We start from the raw sequence: 20,196 nt of genomic DNA on the forward strand, positions 1-20,196 counted from the left end.
TGCCCTCGGCTCTTCATAATCAAACCTAAGGTTTTGTCTTTACGACAGGAGTAAATTCGACTCTTAAACACGTGAAAAAAAGGATGAATATATCCATAAATAAATTTAACTTGTATAATGAAAACTAAGGAAATTTCCAGTTAACCAATTCGCTCATTATTTTAGTGACCTATATACTGAACAAAATAGAAATTCTAATGGTTCCCATAGAGAATAACATTATGAATCCTCAGCTGTTTATTAAAATCCTTTGTGTGCGTTTTATTCCAGTAAGATTTAATGGTGTGTACTGGTTGCCATCCCACCAATAGAATCAACACATCACCAGTAGAGACACACAGCGATTATATTTCGCATTTCATTTACATCCCTTATCATTTCTGTGATGCTCTCTGTTGTATTTCAATAGTGTATCTAAATGTTTTTTTTAATAACAGTTTGTTTTTGCTCTTACTACAGTAATGCATAGCAGCATCGTGTGGTGTGTTCACACACGAGCACGTACTCCAGCGTCACTCGGTTCTTTCTGCGCGTGCAGCGCTTCATTATTCTCTCCGCTCTCCTTCCGTTCAGTGCGTGCGCGAGGCAGCCCGTGAGAAGACCCGCTGCTCCCTGAGATCTCCACACATCTCACACAAACAACATCTTCGTTTCGTTCATGCACAGGCGGATAATTGAACGCAACCGTGGAATATCGGTTTTATCCTCGTTATTACGGTTGTGAGGATGGACTGAGCGCGCGCGGGGACGGTAAGCGTCACACACAAAATAAACACGTATTATAGACACAAGGCGTCCTTTGTGTTGTTGGAAAACAGAGTTTCGTGCTTGAAAGGTGTGAAGACTACCTGTTCTGTTGCGCGAGGTGACTAAACCTTTGTATTTGAACGCGTTTTTGGTGATGCACATCTTTTATCATATAAATATAATAGGTTGTCTGTTTGATTTAATGCTTTTTTTTGGTTTTGCGTTTTTCTCTTTGCCTTTATAGGATGTCAGTTATTCCTGCTAGAACAATAGAAACCATTATAGAAATGTGAGATTTTGAAATGGGAGTAGTGGTAATTGTGTTGGTTTTAATGGAAAAGGTCTCTGGGTCTCTATTGGGGTTGGGTTGTATAGATGTGACAGACAGGAACCAAATCCTAATGGAATAAGACCTGTACATAAATGATTTTTGTAACGGTTTTGAACAGCTGATGGTTTTTGTATTGAAAACCATTAGAATCTCTATTGTTTTTCTTCAGCAGGGTTCCCCCCGCACAGTGTAGGGGGTGATCGATGTCACCATATGTCACCCACTGACAGTCCGTCCTTTTGCTCTCATCCTCGAACGTATATGCTGATGTTAAAAAAACGTGAATTCATTCCCTCTGAACATGCTGCCCCGTCTGACCGATTGAGGTCAGTTTCGTCACCCTCATACTTTATGTAGCTGAAGAGGTAAAATAGGACAAACAAACATGTATGATAATAACCAAACAATTGCATTTAAACACGATAAAAATGATTCTGCATCATCCTTTTACCCAAGAGTAAAGAACTCTGATGCTGAATTGTGAAGGATGTGCTTTGCGGTCAGGTGAGGCAGATGTGAGGATGCATCTCATCATGTGTGCTCCTGCAGCTAATGCTGATGAGATACAAAGCATAAATCTTGTTTCCTTCTCTGTCTTAGCCACGCAGGAGACGTCTGAAAATCAACACCAGTCACCTTTGAATCGTCCTTTGTCGCTATGGAAACAGACTACCATCAGGCATCGCTGAGCCCTCTGGTTTGTCCGGAAGATGGGGAAGCGATGAACAGCCAGATCCCGGGCCCCGTTACCTTTCAGCCGGGGGTCCCTGGGACCCACTCGTCCGGAGCTGAATCGGACTCTTTCCCGTGTCTTCGGCCCCTCACTTTTCCCCAGAACACCAGTGAGGAGGCACACTGCTCGGGCGAGGTCACCGTTATGGTCAAGGAGAAAAGAGAAAATGGTACTTTTGTAATTCAATATTATTTGTTTTTGTGCATGGAGGGTTTGGAGGAGAATACATTGATTTGTATGTGATTGTCTAGGGGACGGAAACACTCGGGAGTTTTGTGTCCCGCTGTGGCAAATAACACAAGAGTGATTTGCATACAGCAATCAGTGAAATGATTTTAAAAACGACATGAAATGAAACAGGCAAACAACAGAGAGGAATATAATGAAGAGAGCTAAAGCTAAAATGAACAGTTGAGAAAGTGAAGCTCTAAAGTTCAGGATTTACAAATGGTGACATTTATCCATTTATAAGGGCATGATGTCAATTTATTATAAGTATTTTAAGTACAGAGAAGAATTGAGGTACTGACCCCGTACTCATCTCGTTTCTACTCTTTCTATATAAAAAAACGAACATCGGCTCTCTATACTGCAGTAGGCTTTGTGAGACCAGTTTTATTGCACTTACGCTTTTTGGTGTCCTTATGTTGTTCCAATTGCTTCCATTGTTTACCTCATTTGTAAGTCGTAAAGCTTGTAAGCTTTGGATAAAAGCATCTGCTAAATGACTAAACGTATATGCACTAGGCTAGTTTCAACTGGGGAGTGCGCAGATATATAATCATACTTCATTTCACGCAGAATTTTTACACCTTTCTGTGATTAAATTGACAGATCATTATTTAATAGATAATACAAAGAAGTATTTAGTAAAATAGTTATTACTTAAATTGTCAGCTGGATATTTTGGGGCTCAAGAAAAATGCCCCACTATAGACCCCGGTCCCAAGTAAATAACATTAAGCTGTAATTTTTTTTTTTAATTGTTTAAGCTTTGGAGTTGGTTCTAAGTGGTTTTGATGTTTGGATGTTGACAATTTCTACTGAAACAGTAAGTTGATCTGTAATTGTTGAAGTATGTGATTGTACTTTTTAAATGTTCATATCTTTCAAATGTGAATTATGTCAAACACACTTGTTGAAATATATCCTTAAAGCTAACATAGTCACATTTAAAACTAAAAATCTTTTAATTTCATAGGGACTTAACATTGTCTTAATATAGTTTATTTCAGTTGTATCAATCAAAAGCTTTTGTAACACTTTACAGCAAGGCTGTATTTGCATGTAAGTACATGCATTATCTAACACAAGCGAACAATGAGAAATATATTCATCGAGTATTACTTAATGTCACTCCAATACAATTGTTTGTGTTAGTTAATTTGAAAAAATAAATTAGTAAAAGCTGAAATGAAGATACGTGATGTTAGCTAATGCATAATCTAATGTTAACGAATACAACTTTAGAGTTAATTATTACCAAAAAATATTTAAATTGGCAACCGTAAACCAACAACCGTAAATACATCTGGAAGCTACAAAGCCTTTAGACCCATTACTACACATACCAGAATAGAATATTATAAAATATTCAAGTATTAGATAACAGAGCAGAAGGGGCTCTTTTGGCCCTTACATTTGACATTTCTGGGGCATTTTTGACCCGGAAAGCCCTGGAAAACTTTTAACCAATCTTACTCAAATTGTTGATGGGAAAGGAATAAAGATATGGTTCACACTTTCAGACTGAACGAAAGACAGATTAAAACCCGGAATTGAATATGTGCAATTCAGAAGTGGTTTTCTCTGAGAAATGAGATGAGTGTAAATAATGCAGGGTCTCTGGTGACAGCAGGATTGAGGCCAGTGCCTGCTGACGGTAAACAACAGCTCTCCTCCACGCTTCTGTTGTTTATTGTGGCATAAAGATGCTCTGGTGAGTTTATTTGCGGTTAAGAGCAAGAGGGGGGATTTTTATTTGCCTTTTTACAGTTGCTGAGTGTGCCGTAAATACTCTTGATTTAATTAAAGTTGCGTCCTAATGAAAATGGCTGGAGGGGATTCCTGGCAGGAGGGGCCAGAAAGCCTGACAGAGATTAGTGAATTGATTGTATTGGTGTCTATTTAATTAAAGTTTGTTTCGAGATCTGGTCGTCCTGGATTCTGGTAGATCAGATTTGCTTGGAGAGGTGGGGAGCAATGCTCACTCTTGTAATAAATTTGCAGATAACATACGACGTAACATTCTTGTCCTTCTTATTAAAGGAAAAGTCCAAAAGTCAAAATCTTTCGTTCTTTTGACAGGTAATGGGATTTATTCTTGCCCCGCCGACGGTTTTGCCTCCAGACCCATCGTGTCCTCTCCTCCTCGCCGGCATCATTCCCTGCCCCACGCGCACCATCCTCCCATGGGCCGCACGCGGATGGGCGGCAGGTCCAACTCCGTCGCCTACACGGCCTTCTCCCCGCGCCCGTCTATCTCACGTCACTCCAGTATCGCCACCAATCTCCCCATGGACCGTTCCAAACCCAAAGACTACCTTATCCTCGCCATCATCGCGTGCTTTTGCCCTGTCTGGCCAATCAACATTGTGGGATTTGTTTACTCCATCATGGTATGTACATGTTGCGTAGTCTATGTAGTAACGACCGGCTGAATGATGTCTGATTTCTCTTTCGTGTGTTTGCGTCTAGTCCCGTAACAGTCTGGAGCAGGGGAACATCGATGGAGCGAGACGTCTCGGCCGCGTGGCCAAGCTGCTGTCTGTGGTCTCACTGGTGGGAGGAGCTGTCATTATTGTAGCATGCGCTGTGAATCTGTCAAGTAAGCAAACCGTGACGTCTCGACCCATTCCTCATGGGGCACACGCATGTTGTGCCTAGGAGAGATTATATGAATCAAATCGGTATACAGACAACCTAGAAATAGTTCATGAACCAGAACGTCTAGAAATCGAATAATTCTCACATTATTTAAAGACGTTTAAACGTTAAAACGTTTTAATAATGAATATAAAATAATATTTTGATAAAAGGAATTAAAACTAGAAGTGTTTATAGACTAATGAAGAATCAAATACAGATATTGACATAAGAGATTGTTCACCTCGCTTTTTAAGACACGTTTACATGCCATTTGAAATAGCATTATGCTAACAAACACGGAAGAAAAGTCATTAAAATGAACAAATCCTCTGGCAATGTTGGCACAAAATAAAATTAAAATGTCATGAGGAAATTCAGGATATTTATGAGACAAAACTGTGTAACGGGTATAATGGATCTGTAATTGACTATGGAGTCATACCTGAATAAGCGTTTTCAGAATCAATAACCTTATCCAATAGCTTGTGTGGCCTAGTTTCACACTAAGGCCGAGTCCACACGTACACGGGTATTTTTCCTTATTCGTTTAAAAAGAAACTCATCCACACGAAAACGCAAAAGCACTCTATAAAGTGCTTTCGAAAGCATGCCAAACCAACTGGTAAAGCCTAACCATAAGGCCGTGTTGGCCAATCAGAAGCCTGGAATCTCCATGTTCACTGTCTCACTGTCCCTCACTGTCACTGATTTTGCAAACTATCGTTGGATGGTTTAAAAACAGAATATAATCAGGTCCCATAATATCCTGTCAATCAAAAGAGAGCAGGAAAATGTTTTGAATTTGTACTCTGTTAAATGTTAAGAAACATCGCTGGTTTGATGTTCAATAGTAATATTCATTATATTAATCAGAAAGAAATATGAATTAAATCTTCAGAATCGGTATCGGCAGGGTGGAGAAATTTAGTACCGTTACATCTCTTATAGGGTCTGTAAAGTTAGACAACTTGACAAAATTTAGCTTTCCTTTAATCTATAAGCTTACAGAATAGACTGAGAGAACAAACTGTTTTACCATACAGAGTGAACATGTAAACATAAGTTTAAATTGAATATTATATTGAAAACATAGCAAAAAAGGGGCTGAAAGTTATTGCATCTCACTGCAGCTTATAATGATGTGATTGGTGTGTTTATTTTAGTGCTTTAGAAAAAAGTCTTGATTCAATTTTTCTTCAACGTTATTTTAATATATGTATCAAATTCTTCTTTTCAAATGAATGAGATCATAAAATAAAATCCAATTTTAATTATAAAGCACTTTTACAATACAACAATTGTTTTCCAAAGTGCTGTACAAGCATGATGAATATAAATACAGATAGCACAAATTATACAAAAAACAATGAAAGTAATAGACATAAACGTTGAACAAGTTCAACAAAAACAGTTGAAAGCCAAGGTATAAAAGTAAGTTTTGAGCAGAGTCTGTATAAAATATGGACGTAGTGTCCTTGACGTCACCCATAGGTTTGTGAAGAGTAAAAATGAAGCTTAAAGTAGGCAGAGCCGGTCGTCGTCATCGCGCGTCACTACAGGTAAATTACCTGAAACTACACAAAAAATGAGCATGTGAAAGCTAAATGGACACCTGTCACTCAAGTGGCCACGCTCTTAATTATGCAGAATTTTAAGGCTTAATATAATCTAAACGGATGAGTTATAAAAAAATTCATCCCTCTCACAGGCTCTTTTGTACCAGGCTGTAAACATGTTTTTTTTGTGCTGTAAAGTTGGCCAGTTTATCAATGAGATACTGTTTCGTAGCCAGCCTCCAGCGTCCAGTCGATGAATTGCAGTTTTAGACACTTGTTGGTTTCACGAGGGAGACCGGAAGATTGCCCCTTGGTTTTGACACTGGATTTTAAAATATATAGAGGCGAAGTATTCTAAAGTTTTGGAGCTGCAACAGCGAAGGCCCAGTAACCCCAGTTTTTTAGCCTTGTACGAGGTACATTCAAAAGTAATTGGTCAGCAGATCTAAGGTCTCGCAATAGATTATGCAGAGTAATTAAATCAGAAAGATACTTTGGTGCAAATCCGTTTAAAGACTTATAAACTAAAACCAATAACTTGAAATCAATTCTCAAACCAACAGGAAGTAAATGGAGAGATGCCAATAATGGAGAAATATGTTGATGCTTGGTCCTAGTTAACATGCGAGCAGCAGCATTTTTCACCATCTGCAAACGTTTGAGGTCACCCTGATTCATACCTAGATACAGGCTTTTACAGTAGTCGATATAAAAGCATGAATGACTCAAAAAATCATCAAAACTCTTCAAAATCATTAAAAGACAAAAAATACTTGACTATGGATAATTGCCTCAACTTGAAAAAACTAGATTTAATAACGGTGATAATTTGTTCGTTCATTTTAAAATTACCATCCATAATAAAACCCAGGTTTTTAACATTAGACTTAACAAGTGCTTTTAAAATACCCAAATCTAAATCTTCTACAAGATTGACAACTCTTAGAAAGTTCTTTAAAAAGCATCCCATGATGCACCTCTTTAGAAGTTTAGAGCAAGCAAAGGAGTGGAGAGTGCTTAAATTTGAAGCCAAAAAAATGTTACATTAAAGAATATCTGTCTTTCTTTGTCACATGCGGATTAACACAGTGCTTGTGTTTGATTCATGTTTTACAGTTAATGTGAAATCGTGAGCGTGTCCTGGAACTCAACATCAGATCAATAACCGAACACGCCGACATCTGCGTTTTGTCCCACTGTTGCTGTGACGGCAATCGATAACCAAATACTTCTGCTCTGAAACACGTAAGAAAAATAAATAAACTGATGTCACACACATGTAGAAGTCTGAGGTTAGATTTTACTCAGAAGAGCACTAAGTGAGTAACGGCAATACTCACACACACACACACACAGGTGTAGAGAAGAACAGCTGGAGAAGAACAGCAAAAGTATTTTGTTCTCCAAGATTATTTGTGCATCCCTGTATCTAATGAGAATCTCAATCGTGGCCAGATGGATATGAAAGAGAACCGTTTGAAAACATGTCATCCTCATACATTCACATTTAATTGTTGTTTCTTTATGCCATGACAATATATCAGTTCCCTGTTTTTAGTTATTTTAACAGCTAATATTTCCTTTCATCATATGGGACTCCGTCTTGTCTTGTTCATCAATGGAATCAGACTGTTCAACATGACTTACTGTAGCTATTTAACACGAACAGACAAAATGTAGCTAATAATCCTGAACTGTATGGTATTTTTGTAAACAGAACACAGTCTTTTGATAAAGCAATATCACAGGAATCACTGGATGAAAGTGCTGAAGACTGTTAGTATAAGGACACTGTCATATGCTGCATATTGAACCGAGTTTCTGGTTTATTTTTGCACACTGTGTCATATGATGCATCTGTAGCCGAATTTGTAGCCGAACGAAATCTCATGATTTCTACAATGTAACATTAGATCGTCCTGTAGATCCAGATGAGCTTTCATGGATAACATTGACATGTCTAAACGCTTTTGGAGTTTCTAAGTTATTATAAGAGTGAAAATGGCCATTTAGAAATCAGATATCTCAAAAAACCTTCATGATTTAATACATAATATACAGTATATACTCCATTTGTTAAGTGTATGTCATGTTCACGATGTATATCACAAATAAAATTCACACTTAACTTTTCAAAATGCTCCAAAATAAGCCGTTGTCATTTATTTAATGGATACAGTACATAACACAAAGATTTCTGTGAACAATTTGAATTCCTGTCAGAAGGATAGATACTGTATAAGTGACAAATGATGTTCCCATGTTTGCTTATATCCTGATTCTACGTAGTATGATGGAATGTGTCAGATTTCTGTATGGGAAGTGAGTTTTGTATAAACATATGAATGTGTACAGGAGGGATTTTCTCATTGCCAGAAGACTCTTTCACTGTTATTTACTTCCGAGGTATTACATATGCTGTACTAAACCACCTGTGATATGTGAATCATTATATTTATTGTGGATTCAGTAAACGACATTGATGTATTTATTTGTATTCTTTCTATATATTAACAACAGTTATTTTCAATACACATGTTTTGTGGCATATATTTAGACACGTTCTTGTTAAGTCCGACCTAAATGAGACAGCACTAAAATGTCATTCTTGTGTAAAATTTAACAAACATTGTGCACTTATTTTTGCATGTCACCCTTCCTTGTCAAATATTTTGATAGTCTTGTTATCAACACTAGTTCCCTCTGTGTGTCCTCTTAAGAGAAAATTAAATAAAGCATTCTGATAGATAAAAGAGAACTGGGAATTCTCTCTATTCTCCGACTGCTGGATTGTGTTTCGTCAGATTGTGACGGAACTATCTGCCGTGCACAGAATTACACTAGACGTATTGATGATAGCATGGAAAAGAGTACTAAACGTAGCTGAACGAGACTGAAAAGGGGACTTTTAATGTCTTCTTATTTTTACACATTAGATTTAATTTCATCAGGAAGCTTTAAAAATGAGGAGGAAATAATCGATGTGTCTAAATTGAAACATAAACACATTAAATCCATTATAAACATTGCTATACATCCCACAAGTGCAGTGTTTTGAAGTACAGTTTTATTATTTGAAATGTAGACACCAAAAGCAAATAATGTCTATTTAATAAATGATTTATCCATGAAAAACTGAAGTTAAATTGAAAGCATGAAAGAGAAAGGCTATGTTTTATCCAGTGAAGTGAGAAATCTGGAGGGAGGCGGAGTGGCCGGCAGCCAGAGGGAATATACATTTAATGAGAAAACACATTTGACCCTTTAAATCTTCTCTGTGCTGCCATTACAAACATCTCGCTGCTCACGTGATCTCCACATTATATACCTGAAGAAAACCATGAGATCAGCGTGTGAACCACAGTCTAAATGTCATTACATTTCTCTACCGTGCAAAAGTAAACCAGCTGTGAGCTGAACATCATTCGGTGTTAATTAAAGGGAAAATCCTGAACTTTCCTCGAGCGTGAGCATCTCCCTCCTCTGTGGCAGAACTCAGGATTATCTGGATTTCTAAAATGCGTTTTTATATTACTGAGCGCTCCCTCTCTCTGATAATGACACCCAAGCAGTCTTTCAACAGCCAAAGTCAAACATTTACACTTGAGCATTGTGTGTGTGTTTGCCACAATGAGTGTAATATGAGCAGATGCTTCATTCTGCAGTTTCATTAGTGCAGATTAGTGCGGTTGAGCGCAGACGTATCTCCCCCCACACAAACACTGACCTTGACTGATCCAACAAACAACTTTCACATTGCAATGTCCCCATAGCCAACATCATAGCATTTATGAAATGAAAAATATGCTCACGTTAAGGTTAATCTATAGATTAGATTATTTCATGAATAGATAAGTATTTTTCTAAATCTTATATATATAGTAAGATTGTTTTACAAAATATTTTGTTGGTTTTATTTTGTGTTGTGTCATTGTGTTACAGAAACAGGGAGTTCTTCTGGACCAGCGTTGAATCAGCATTTTCACGTCATCCAAAGAGGTCTATAGTAAAAAAAAAAAACTTTAAAATAGTTATTAAAAGCGTGGCTATTTTAATGGTAAAACAAGCTGACCTAAAACTATAATAAACAAAAAAATAAAAGTTAAACATAATAAATGTGAATTTTTATTATGGTTCATGTTGGGATTGTTCATTATCTGTTGTGGCATTTATGTCTACTTTAGACTTTTTGATACAGCCTCAGAGATGTTTATATTTATTCTATTTTGAATCATTTCTAACCTGAAAACATTATTACAAGCTTAATTATTTTCTCACTTTATACTATATTAGTGACATAATATAAAATAATTTCTGAGTGGTTCATTCTATTTAATTATTTTAAATATATAATTATTTATTAAGAATGTGTTCTATATATTAATAATTAATAATAGTTTTAATTATTAACACGCTGTTACATTATTTTCAAATTGTATTATCTTATTATTATTTAAATTCCATCAAATGTCTCTAAGAACCTTTAATTTGATGTCGAAGAATTTTATGTTTTGAAAACTGATCGCGCCGTCACCGGATGTGACGCACGACGCGCCGCTTTTAAACTTGTCTTCAGTGTTGCGGAAGTGAGACGTGACCGTTTTTCTTCAAGTAGTATTGACAATTGTTTTCATCGTAAGTCGGTATTTGTTTAATTGGTTCTCTTTGCATTTATTAACATTCTCAAACGTTCCTTCACTGCGCGCGCTGCCGTTGATTTGACTGTTTAACGTTTATTTGCTCTGTGGTTATAGTTGTGGTTGATTTCTCCTCAGAATTCATTTCAGATATGGCAGCGAAGGGAGCCAAAGAGGCTCTTGTGAATAAACTGGGCTTTAAAAGCAGCTCGAAGTCAGCAGAGATGGAGCTGAAGAGAGAGAATGAGCAGCTGAAGAGAAGTTTAGAACAAATGAAGAGAAACGGAAAACATTCAGACCCTGACAGAGCCAAACTGCTGGAGGTGATATTCATGTCATTCAGTCTGCATTTATACGTCATCAGAATAATGTTAAGGGATTTTCCCCATTTAAACCAAATTAAAGCTTTTATTGATGTTTACAGTTTGATCATATTATTGTTATTTTGTCAGTTCATATTAAATGTCATCAACTGAGTGGAGCTACCCGTGCCTTTAATTAACACCTCCCAGCCAATCAGAATGCAGTATTCAAACAGACCACGTTGTAATGATAATAATAAAGGCAGTAATTATGCAGAAGGATGTGTATTATTCTGTACCGTTTGCCTGCCTCTGAAAAACAAAGAAAATTGTGAATTAAAAATGATGCATTAAAACATTTCATGTGCACGATTAACCAGAATAAGATTTTGTTATCACTAATGCGAACAGATTTATGACTTTATAGTGATTTTTTTATCGTGTTATCACAGAGGATTTTAGCCCTGGAGACGTTGAGAGAGAAGAACTCGAAGCAGCTGCTGGGGAAAGATCAGGAGATGTCCGGTCTGAGAGAGCAGCTGCGGGCCGCACACGGGGACGTGGTGTCCTCACTGCAGGACAAACTCCTGCAGAAACAACAGGAGGCTCAGCAGAGAGAGAGCCAGTTTCAGGCCCTGTCAAAAGAGACAGAAGACCTGAAAAACAAGTATTGTGCTGTGTCTCAGAGGTGTGAAGAACTCGAGAAACAAAAGGTAGGGCGTTGACTTTAGACCCTCACTTTACCCAAAAGTGAAAGTAATTATTTGCCCGCCTATCATGTTACTTTAAACCGTTATGATGTTTCTTTCATGGCACACAGTTTGAGGGATGTCTTGGCTAGGGGTATTGCAATATACTGGTTTTGACAGTGACCATAATATTACTAACTGTGATTCATGACAGCGTTTCAATATGACCCACATGATACTATAATAATACGTAATGCAGCAATTATTGCCTTTAGGGCCATCAAAGTTACAAACTATCATTAATGTGGTTTAACAAACCTTTTGAAGCATTTATCAAATAAAACATCAATTAAAACATAATAATGGATGTCACACAATTTTCAATATTGTGAATTATTTGAACCATGATTCTCATTTTGTGAGCATCTGATATTGTGACAGGCCGAGTCCTTTTTTCCCTTATATTAAAACCGGAGTACAAATAAAGCTTTCAAGCTCAAAATGACACAAAACGACGTGTGCATTATACCTGAATTCTATATGCCATGTAGTACACTATTCAGATGTGATGATGATCTTCAGGCAATGGGTGCAGTGTTCAGTTCACACACTAGGTGGCAATGTTTGATCACATTTATTTACTTTGAGAAGTCCTCTGCCTAGTGGTGTCTCAGTATGTAACAATAACAAACTCTGCAAGGAATTATTATTGAGCTGATTCATTTATGTTTGGCTCAGGAGAGACGTTATGGTGATACTGTTGCTTTATTCGCATAATGCAGTATGGAGTCGAGTGCATGATTTATTTTATAAAGTGTTTCTTCCATAATGACAGTATAGAGGAATCATTGTCATTATATTTCATTTCAAATCAGAAAAACACCAAAAGCATGATGTGTTTGAAATCTGTTTTGCTTGCTTTATCTGTGTGCGGTCAGTCTGTGTGTAAGTCTGATCGGTGTGTGTGTTTTTCTATGTGTGATTCATGATGCTTCTCCATCATTGTTCAGGTTCCCTCTGGTGAGCAGGCAGCGCTTCAGGGGCAGTTGAGGGATGTAAGTTCAGAAGAATGATGTTAGTGGTCAGTATTTCAGTTGGAGTTCTTGATGCGGCCTGCTGACTGCTGTTCATCTCTTTCTCACTCTTTGTTGTCGAGTTCAGGCTCTGGAGAAGAACCAGAGCTGGCTAATTTATGACCAGCAGCGGGAGGCCTACGTTCAGGGGATTCTGGCCAGGACCCGGCAGCTGGAGACTCAGCTGAATGAAGCACTCCAACAAGAGCACAAAGAAGCCAATTCAAAGGGTAGAAAAGTCTAGATGTGAATTGTTCAAATCATGAGATCTGTCACGTCAAGTTTTGAAAGTCTTGATTGCATGTAGTTGCTCTAAATATTGAAGTGGTGTCTCAAACACACAGGAGAGTCGGGGCAGGTGCTGGAGGCCGAACAGGCCCGGGCCAGCCGGATCCAGGCAGAACTCGATGATCTAAGAGTGAAGTATGAGGAGAGGAGCAGGGAGCGTCTGAGGCCCGTGAGCAGCTGCAGGAAGAGAGGAAGAACAGCAGAGAGGCTCTGTTAGAGGAGAGGAAGTGTTCTGCTGAACGATCCGCCCGACTTCAATGTGAGCTGGAGACGGTCAATACCAGACTAGAGGAGGAGAGGAGGAGTGTGTCCGAGCTACTGCAACAGGTACTGTAATGGAAATTAAGTCTTTTCATCAGTTTAAAGATATAGTTCACACAAAAATGTAAACTCTGTCTTGAATTACTCACTCTCCAGTTGTTCCAAATCTGTATACATTTCTTTGTTCTGACAAACACAGAGAATGATATTTGGAAGAATGCCTTAAACCAAACGGTTCTTGGCCATCATTGACTACCATAGTAGGAAAAATGACAATGGTAGTCAAAAGTGCCCCAGAACTGTCTGCTGTCCTACATCTTCTTCTGTGTTCAACAGAACAAAAATATTATAAAGTAATTTTTCCAACTATGGTAGCCAATGGGGTCAAAGAACTGTTTAGAACAGATTTAGAACAAATTGAAGGAGAGTAAATGATGATTTTTTTTTTGAGGGGTGAACTATCCCTTTAAATCCACCAGGACACACTGAAGTAAGAGCTTTTCATTGCTTATTTGTTCACCCTCATGACACCACACACCTTGATGCTAATTTTGTTTTTATACAACACAAAAGAAAACATTTTCAAGAATCTCGAAAGCAACAGTTTAAATGTTGTTTACCCAAAAGTGAAAATGCTCAGAATTTTTCTTAAGTTAAGCACAAATATAAAAATAAAGAATGTAACATTATTAAAAAATATATATAAATAAATATTTATATACATAAATTGTTATAAATTTAAGAAAAATGTTATATGAGAGCAACCACCTCTATGAGAGATAACCTTTAATATTTTCTGTATATTTAGCAAAACAAGCGCTTAATTCAAATTGGACGCATTGAAAATTTCAAACCTCTGTTTTTCTCTGTAGTAATGTGTGATCCAGTCATGAGATGAGAGCCAGAAGGATGAGTTTGTGTTGGTTTCAGCTTAATCGACTCAAAATATGAATAATTTGTTCACACACTCTTATCATCAGGCATTTAGACATTTAATCAGACACAGAAGTCATTCTGATCACTTTTGTGATGGATGGGTGTGCTTTTGGAGTCTATTTATATGTATAAAGTAAAATGGGTGAACCATTTCATTCAAACTTTTCTGTTTACTGATAATCTTGAATTTTGATTTGTACCTCAATCAAACCTACGGATATAACTCAAGGATGAGTTTTCATTATGTGAACTGCCTTTCTCAGTAACATGATTTCTTTTTTCAAGGTGAATGTCTTGCAGAAGTCATTGGCAAGGCAGCAGGAAAAGAAGAAGAGGATCTCTGTCCTGGAACAACAGGTATTCACATCGTCATGTTACAGACGATAAAGTTGTGAAGGAAATATCCAACACGTCTCACCTTGTTTATTCATGCAGATCCATTTGGCGGCCCAAGATTCTGAAAATGATAAACTGGAGCTGCAACGTCAGCTCAGCAAAGTTTTGAAGGAGCTTCGTAAGGCCAGAGACCAGATTACACGACTTGAGTCCTCAGTGAGTTCTGACATTTTCTCACTGAATATCGCCGGGACGCTTGTTGTGAGTCACGTTTAATGATGAGTATGTTTGGATTCTGTGTTTCAGAAACCTCAACGAGAGTCTCGATTCTCCGAGCCCAGCTCTTGTAACAGAGTAGATTCTGAGAGACTGACTATTCAAGATAAAGTCACATCTCCATCTAAAGTCCAGATCTTAATGAATGAGAGCTTTTTGGAGTGTCCCATCTGTTGTGCTTCCTACCCCGCCAACCAGTACAGAGAGCTCCTCGTTCACCTCGACCACTGCTTCAGCTGAACCCCCTCACAAACACACCATAGAGATTCTACACACTCCTCCTTCACTGCACTCATAAACTTGTTTTGATTTCGGGTATTTAGGGTTTTGCTTGTTTATTGTCTCCATTCCAAAGAAATGTCTCAGTATTTGATATTTTCTGTTGTTTTATTTTGTCTCCAAATGTATTAATAGCATCAAACTTTTGAATTCTTGAAATTCAAAAGTTTGCAGAAACCTTCATAGAACAATCATAGAGGTATTTGTTTACATGGGGGATTTAAAAATGTTTTTATTTATGAATTCTAATGTGAATTTTATTGTCTTAGTTCTCTTTAGGAGCAGGATTCTTTTAACATGCAGTACTTATATGTTTATATTTTGTTTCAGTACTATACAGTATACTATCACTGTACTTGATGGTTAACCATGAATATCAGTGAATCATCTGCTTGAATGAATAAAAACAAAACCTATAATAAAAACACTGTACTGCATGTATCCTCATATGCCTCTGTAGTGTTATCATCTGTCAGACTTGACTCTACAAACCTGATCGGCTTGAATTAACTCTCGCATTACACTTTTTAAAGATGGGATTAACGACCAGACAGAGGAAGGAGAGAGAGCTAATAATATTTAAAGGAAGGTGCAGAGAAGAAATCCACCGAGTGAGTAAACAAAGAAAACTTTATTTATAAATATAATACTTTTTTATAGTATTAAGATAATAATATAGTTTGTATAATTTACTAGAAATAGTCTTATTATAGTGACGTTTGAGTATTTATTATAATGTATTCGTACATAATTAAATTATAAAATACCAAAAAAATTGTGGTGGGGTGTAAGGGTTATATAGTCACTATATCTCTTGTGTCTGGAATTGTGTGACCAACACAATCTCACAGAATTCGTAACTACTTTTACGAGGTGGCTCATTCATACATTTTAATCTTATTCGTACATTCTAGTATGGCTTTACTGCCAGTAATGTTTGGTTTAGGGGAGGGGCTAAAATAATACCTTTGAATACTAATAATGTACATTTAACAAAGGGATCATCAAACTTTATTGCTCTGCTTATTACTTTAAACAACATCAGTTTTACAGTTTTGCCTCATTAGACATTATAGAATTATAAGTTCTAAAGTCAAAACTGTGACAAAAAAAAATGTTTGTAGGTTTATTTAGGTTTATTTGAAAAAGTAAGGTTACACTTATTGTGTTTTAAACAATTATATTCACATTTGCTGTTTGCAGATTTATTGAGCAAACAATAAGTCTTTAGAATATCTTTAAGATATTCTTTACTTATACCATAGTCTGTTTGAATACTCAATTTTGATTGGCTGGAAGGTGTGCATCAAATTGTTTAATGCACAAGTAGTTCCAGTCAGCATGTTTAAAATTAACTGTTAAAAAGAAAATGTTCATCTTTCTGATCCAAAATAAACATCAATAACAGCTTTAACTTGGCAACTGACCATGGTATAAGCAGGATAACCCGCAGCTAGCCGTGCGTTAAAGGATTTGAATCTGCTTCATGTCGGGTGGTTCTTGGTCCCCACGTCGTGCATTAAAACCCTTTAATGCACGGCTAGCTGTGGATGATCCCTTACTTATTTACATATTAACTAGACATGTTAAAGGTCAAAGAATACATCATCAGTGTCACTCCTGCGAAGTGATGATTCAGGCTGTGTTACAGAAGCCTGTCAAGTAAAAACAGTAAAAACACGTCAATATATCTGCATATAGAACAAAGTCTGAATGTTCATGAATGAATGAGACTTAAGAGTCTTACCCGTATGTTCAACACGTCTGTATTTGCCCAGGAGGCAAACGTCCTGTTTCCTCTCCGTCACGTTCTTCTGATCATCGGGTCTGAGGCCTTCAGGGTGTCGGGAGAAGATGAAGGAATAGCCATCCAGACAGGTTCCATCATAATCCAGCTCTCTGCAGGCGTAGTGCACTGCGTAGTTCTCATAGTCGGTGTCGATGACCCAGTGGTCATCATCTGCGAAGCGGTCACCATGTCACACAGTCAAATACACGACAAAGATCACAAGAAATATAGAACATAGGGTGTTTTTAATTGCTAGAAACTGAACAGAAGAGGTGGTTGATTGTCATCCGATAGGGGCTTATTTGTGTGATAATACTGTTAAAAACTCTTAAAAAAAAAAAAAGTGTTGTTGCAGTTGCAGTAGAATATTCCACATTAACTTAATGTCAAGGTGACTTTTATTCAATGGTTGGGTTTGTCCAGATTGAACCCAACCACGGTTTAAAACAACCCAGCGCTTTTTAGAGAAAATATTCATAAAAGGTTCTTCGTACTTTCACTTGCACGATAAAACTGTTATTTTTCAATTTTTTACTCATACCTCTGTACAGTATATATTTGAAGAGTCTCATTACAGCAAAAGACTGATTGATAAATGATAAAACTGTTATTTTAAAAGTACCCTACTGGCACCCCAGGTGGTTGAAAAATTACAGATTTTTACAATGCAGTTTAACCAGGAACGAAATCTTTATTTTAAAGACTGTACAGTAGGGTTGATTGAGTAAATAAATAAATAAATAAATAATTTAAATAAAATATTGGGAAAGATACCTCAAGGTTAAACAGCTTGTAGTGCATGAAACTGGTTGCCAAAAATAGTCAAAATATCCAAAAATATTTGACCGCAGAGAACAAAGCCATTAACCAACAAGAATCAATCTGCAAAATACTTTTGTAAAATAAAAATATGACTATTGACCCAGGCAGTTATTCAGCTTCAGTCTATTGGTATTAATGTATTGTTAAGAGTCCTTTTAAACTCTGTGCAAGGATGCTGATAACACTGTTGGGATGTCTTTGTGATAGAAACCATCTAACCCATTATCTATTCTACATTCAATCACATGCCACCTTCGCATTTCTCAAAGTCAAGACTTACATCCAGTCTGGAGATACGCAGCAGCTCCATAGTATTTCAGCTTGAATTTAGCGGGATCCTCAGTATCTTCAAAAGTACCGAACATGTTGGCACACATCTCCCAGTTACTGTCATACAGAGCGGGATAGAGTAAATCACAAGAGAGTACAATCTAATGGAAAAATAACACAATTTCAGCTTGAACTCACTTCAGAATGATGACTCTGCCGACGGCACTGGCCGTCATGGTTCCGTCCTCCTCTATTTTGTAAGTGGCAACAACATTATCGAGAAGGAAAAGTCCAACGGGGTCTTTCTTGGCCACTGCGTACCATGTTCCCTGAAACTGCAGCATGGAACACGATGAAAAACAGCAACTCAAAGCAATGATCTCATCTAAACACACACGGCTTGAGGAAAAGCACTTACCTTGTATTTGTCAAAGCCTTGTTTGACGGTGATGTTGCTCACCAGACAATCTTGTGCCCAGCACGTGGCCAGCACACACAGAGCTACGCAGATCCGTAACATGCTGCAAAAGTACATCAATCATTTTCAAAATAAAAAAATCACAAATTGACTTATTGCACGTTGTTTGGGTTAAGTAATGAAGAACCTACCTTGATGACAGTTTCTGAAAAAGATTATGGCTCTGGATTTCTGGAACATTCATTATATATAGCAGAATGCATTCTGGGTTTTGTAATAGTCCCACCCTAAAACCCTAAAAATTCTATCTGCAGAGTGGCTCTCATTGGACGGGGGTTTTACATAACAGCAGGATTTGGTTCTCTTTAGGCAGTGTTGACCTCTGCACCGCTGCGAATGTGTTTTTCCTCAAGTTGCGCAAGAGCTGCTGCCATGCCAAAAGAAACATCTGCAGTTCTCTAACACACGCCTGCCCCATGATTTCTGTTGTTTTTGTCCACTTTCATACTAATAACTCTGTTCACACTGTTCATGTTGAATGATTGAAGATTGGACTTTCAAAACAGAGAAATTGAAAGATAGATGTTGTCATTAAAACACACACAACATGATGTGCTGGACTGAAGCGATTGAGCTGACCAAAGTCCTTCTTTCGCTTTATCTGTTTGTTTCATTAGCAAATAAACAAATCTGCACATGTTTACACACAGTGGATGTTGTGTGCCTGGGGATCAGACATCTGTACCATATTTCACACATTGGTCATTTTAGGGTCCTGTTTTTAGCTTGTGTAACTTATAGAGTTACATCACACATTATCATTGTCCTGTCTTCTATAACTTTTTCTGTTACCCTGACTAACATGCACTTACTGTACTGCTGCTTTGCAACAATGCAAAATTGTGAAAAGCAATGATTAAATTATTAAAAAATCAATACATTTAAAGGCGTCCTTTTTAGTTTTTTCTCAAGTCTTTATTATATTATTTATGTACTCGACACACAATAGGTGTTTAAGTGTACATTTTCAAAAAACTTTTATATTTCACCAGTATTCTATACACTGTTTTATGAAGCCTCTCCTAACTTCTTCTGAAACGCTCTGATTGGTCAAGCAGACATAGTCTGCTGTGATTGGTCTGATGCTCAGAGCGTGTGTTGAGGTGTCCCACCTGTGTTCCGGGTGAAGGTTTTATGTAAATTTTGGGGTATGTGATGTCACTAATCCAGGAAGTTTGCTGTAGTCCTTAAAAAGCTATTTCTTTTAAAGAGAATATCAACTTCCGCTGTGAACTCTGAACAAATATGTGAACATAGACTTGAAGTATAAGTTTTCTAAAACTAGAAGTTTTAATACAGATATTTATTATGTTTAACCTCACACACACCCTTTGTAATATGTGAAATAATGTTCAATAACATCACAAAATAGTATCATAATAATATTAGAAACTCTATTCTGATATACACATGATGTTTTATTGTATATATTTATATAATCTGATACATAATATAATGGAAAAACAAAGTAAGTGCAAAAATAAATAATTTGTAACTTGATCTATGAATGTTAAAATCTGATTTG

At 37.1% G+C, this 20,196-nt stretch overlaps 3 protein-coding genes across 9 annotated transcripts; 2 read left to right on the forward strand and 1 right to left on the reverse strand.

Annotated features, from left to right (window-relative positions):
- Positions 1-543: 543 nt before the first annotated feature.
- prrt2 (proline-rich transmembrane protein 2) lies at positions 544-8,986 on the forward strand. Of its 7 annotated transcripts, XM_056770537.1 has the most exons (7): positions 544-750; positions 1,248-1,404; positions 1,535-1,582; positions 1,679-1,980; positions 4,119-4,429; positions 4,509-4,638; positions 7,352-8,986. In XM_056770537.1, exons 4-7 carry the CDS (start codon positions 1,737-1,739, stop codon positions 7,366-7,368), a joined length of 702 nt encoding a protein of 233 aa, XP_056626515.1. In that variant the 5' UTR covers positions 544-750; positions 1,248-1,404; positions 1,535-1,582; positions 1,679-1,736; the 3' UTR covers positions 7,369-8,986. The 7 variants fall into 7 exon arrangements, with proteins under 7 accessions (XP_056626515.1, XP_056626512.1, XP_056626514.1 ...); XM_056770534.1 differs by lacking the exon at positions 1,535-1,582; XM_056770536.1 differs by lacking the exon at positions 1,535-1,582 and having other exon boundaries at positions 1,251-1,404.
- A 1,808-nt stretch (positions 8,987-10,794) lies between these two features.
- On the forward strand, positions 10,795-15,761 carry cep55l (centrosomal protein 55 like). The gene is given in 10 exon segments (XM_056771538.1): positions 10,795-10,870; positions 11,011-11,195; positions 11,627-11,887; positions 12,874-12,918; positions 13,025-13,166; positions 13,281-13,379; positions 13,382-13,551; positions 14,707-14,778; positions 14,857-14,973; positions 15,064-15,761. Coding segments are annotated over 9 exon segments (1,287 nt in total). The 5' UTR covers positions 10,795-10,870; positions 11,011-11,024; the 3' UTR covers positions 15,274-15,761.
- A 535-nt stretch (positions 15,762-16,296) lies between these two features.
- On the reverse strand, positions 16,297-18,945 carry rbp4 (retinol binding protein 4, plasma). The gene is made up of 6 exons (XM_056772112.1): positions 18,803-18,945; positions 18,612-18,714; positions 18,392-18,528; positions 18,204-18,310; positions 17,060-17,272; positions 16,297-16,967 (listed from the first exon to the last, which is right to left on the reverse strand). Exons 1-6 carry the CDS (start codon positions 18,853-18,855, stop codon positions 16,948-16,950), a joined length of 633 nt encoding a protein of 210 aa, XP_056628090.1. The 5' UTR covers positions 18,856-18,945; the 3' UTR covers positions 16,297-16,947.
- Between the last annotated feature and the right edge of the window lie 1,251 nt (positions 18,946-20,196).

The sequence above is a fragment of the Triplophysa dalaica genome, chromosome 17, assembly GCF_015846415.1.
Source record: "Triplophysa dalaica isolate WHDGS20190420 chromosome 17, ASM1584641v1, whole genome shotgun sequence".
Lineage (NCBI taxonomy): Eukaryota > Metazoa > Chordata > Actinopteri > Cypriniformes > Nemacheilidae > Triplophysa > Triplophysa dalaica.

Bases quoted from the DNA above. Each gene is read 5' to 3' on its own strand.
- prrt2 (XM_056770537.1), top strand. From the start codon at position 1,737: ATGGAAACAGACTACCATCAGGCATCGCTGAGCCCTCTGGTTTGTCCG. The intron at 1,981-4,118 runs GTACTTTTGTAA...TTCTTTTGACAG, and splicing joins CAAGGAGAAAAGAGAAAATG to GTAATGGGATTTATTCTTGC. The intron at 4,430-4,508 runs GTATGTACATGT...GTTTGCGTCTAG, and splicing joins GATTTGTTTACTCCATCATG to TCCCGTAACAGTCTGGAGCA.
- rbp4 (XM_056772112.1), bottom strand. From the start codon at position 18,855: ATGAATGTTCCAGAAATCCAGAGCCATAATCTTTTTCAGAAACTGTCA. The intron at 17,273-18,203 runs GTAAGTCTTGAC...ACCGCTTCGCAG, and splicing joins TGCGTATCTCCAGACTGGAT to ATGATGACCACTGGGTCATC. The intron at 16,968-17,059 runs GTAAGACTCTTA...TTTACTTGACAG, and splicing joins CAGACGTGTTGAACATACGG to GCTTCTGTAACACAGCCTGA.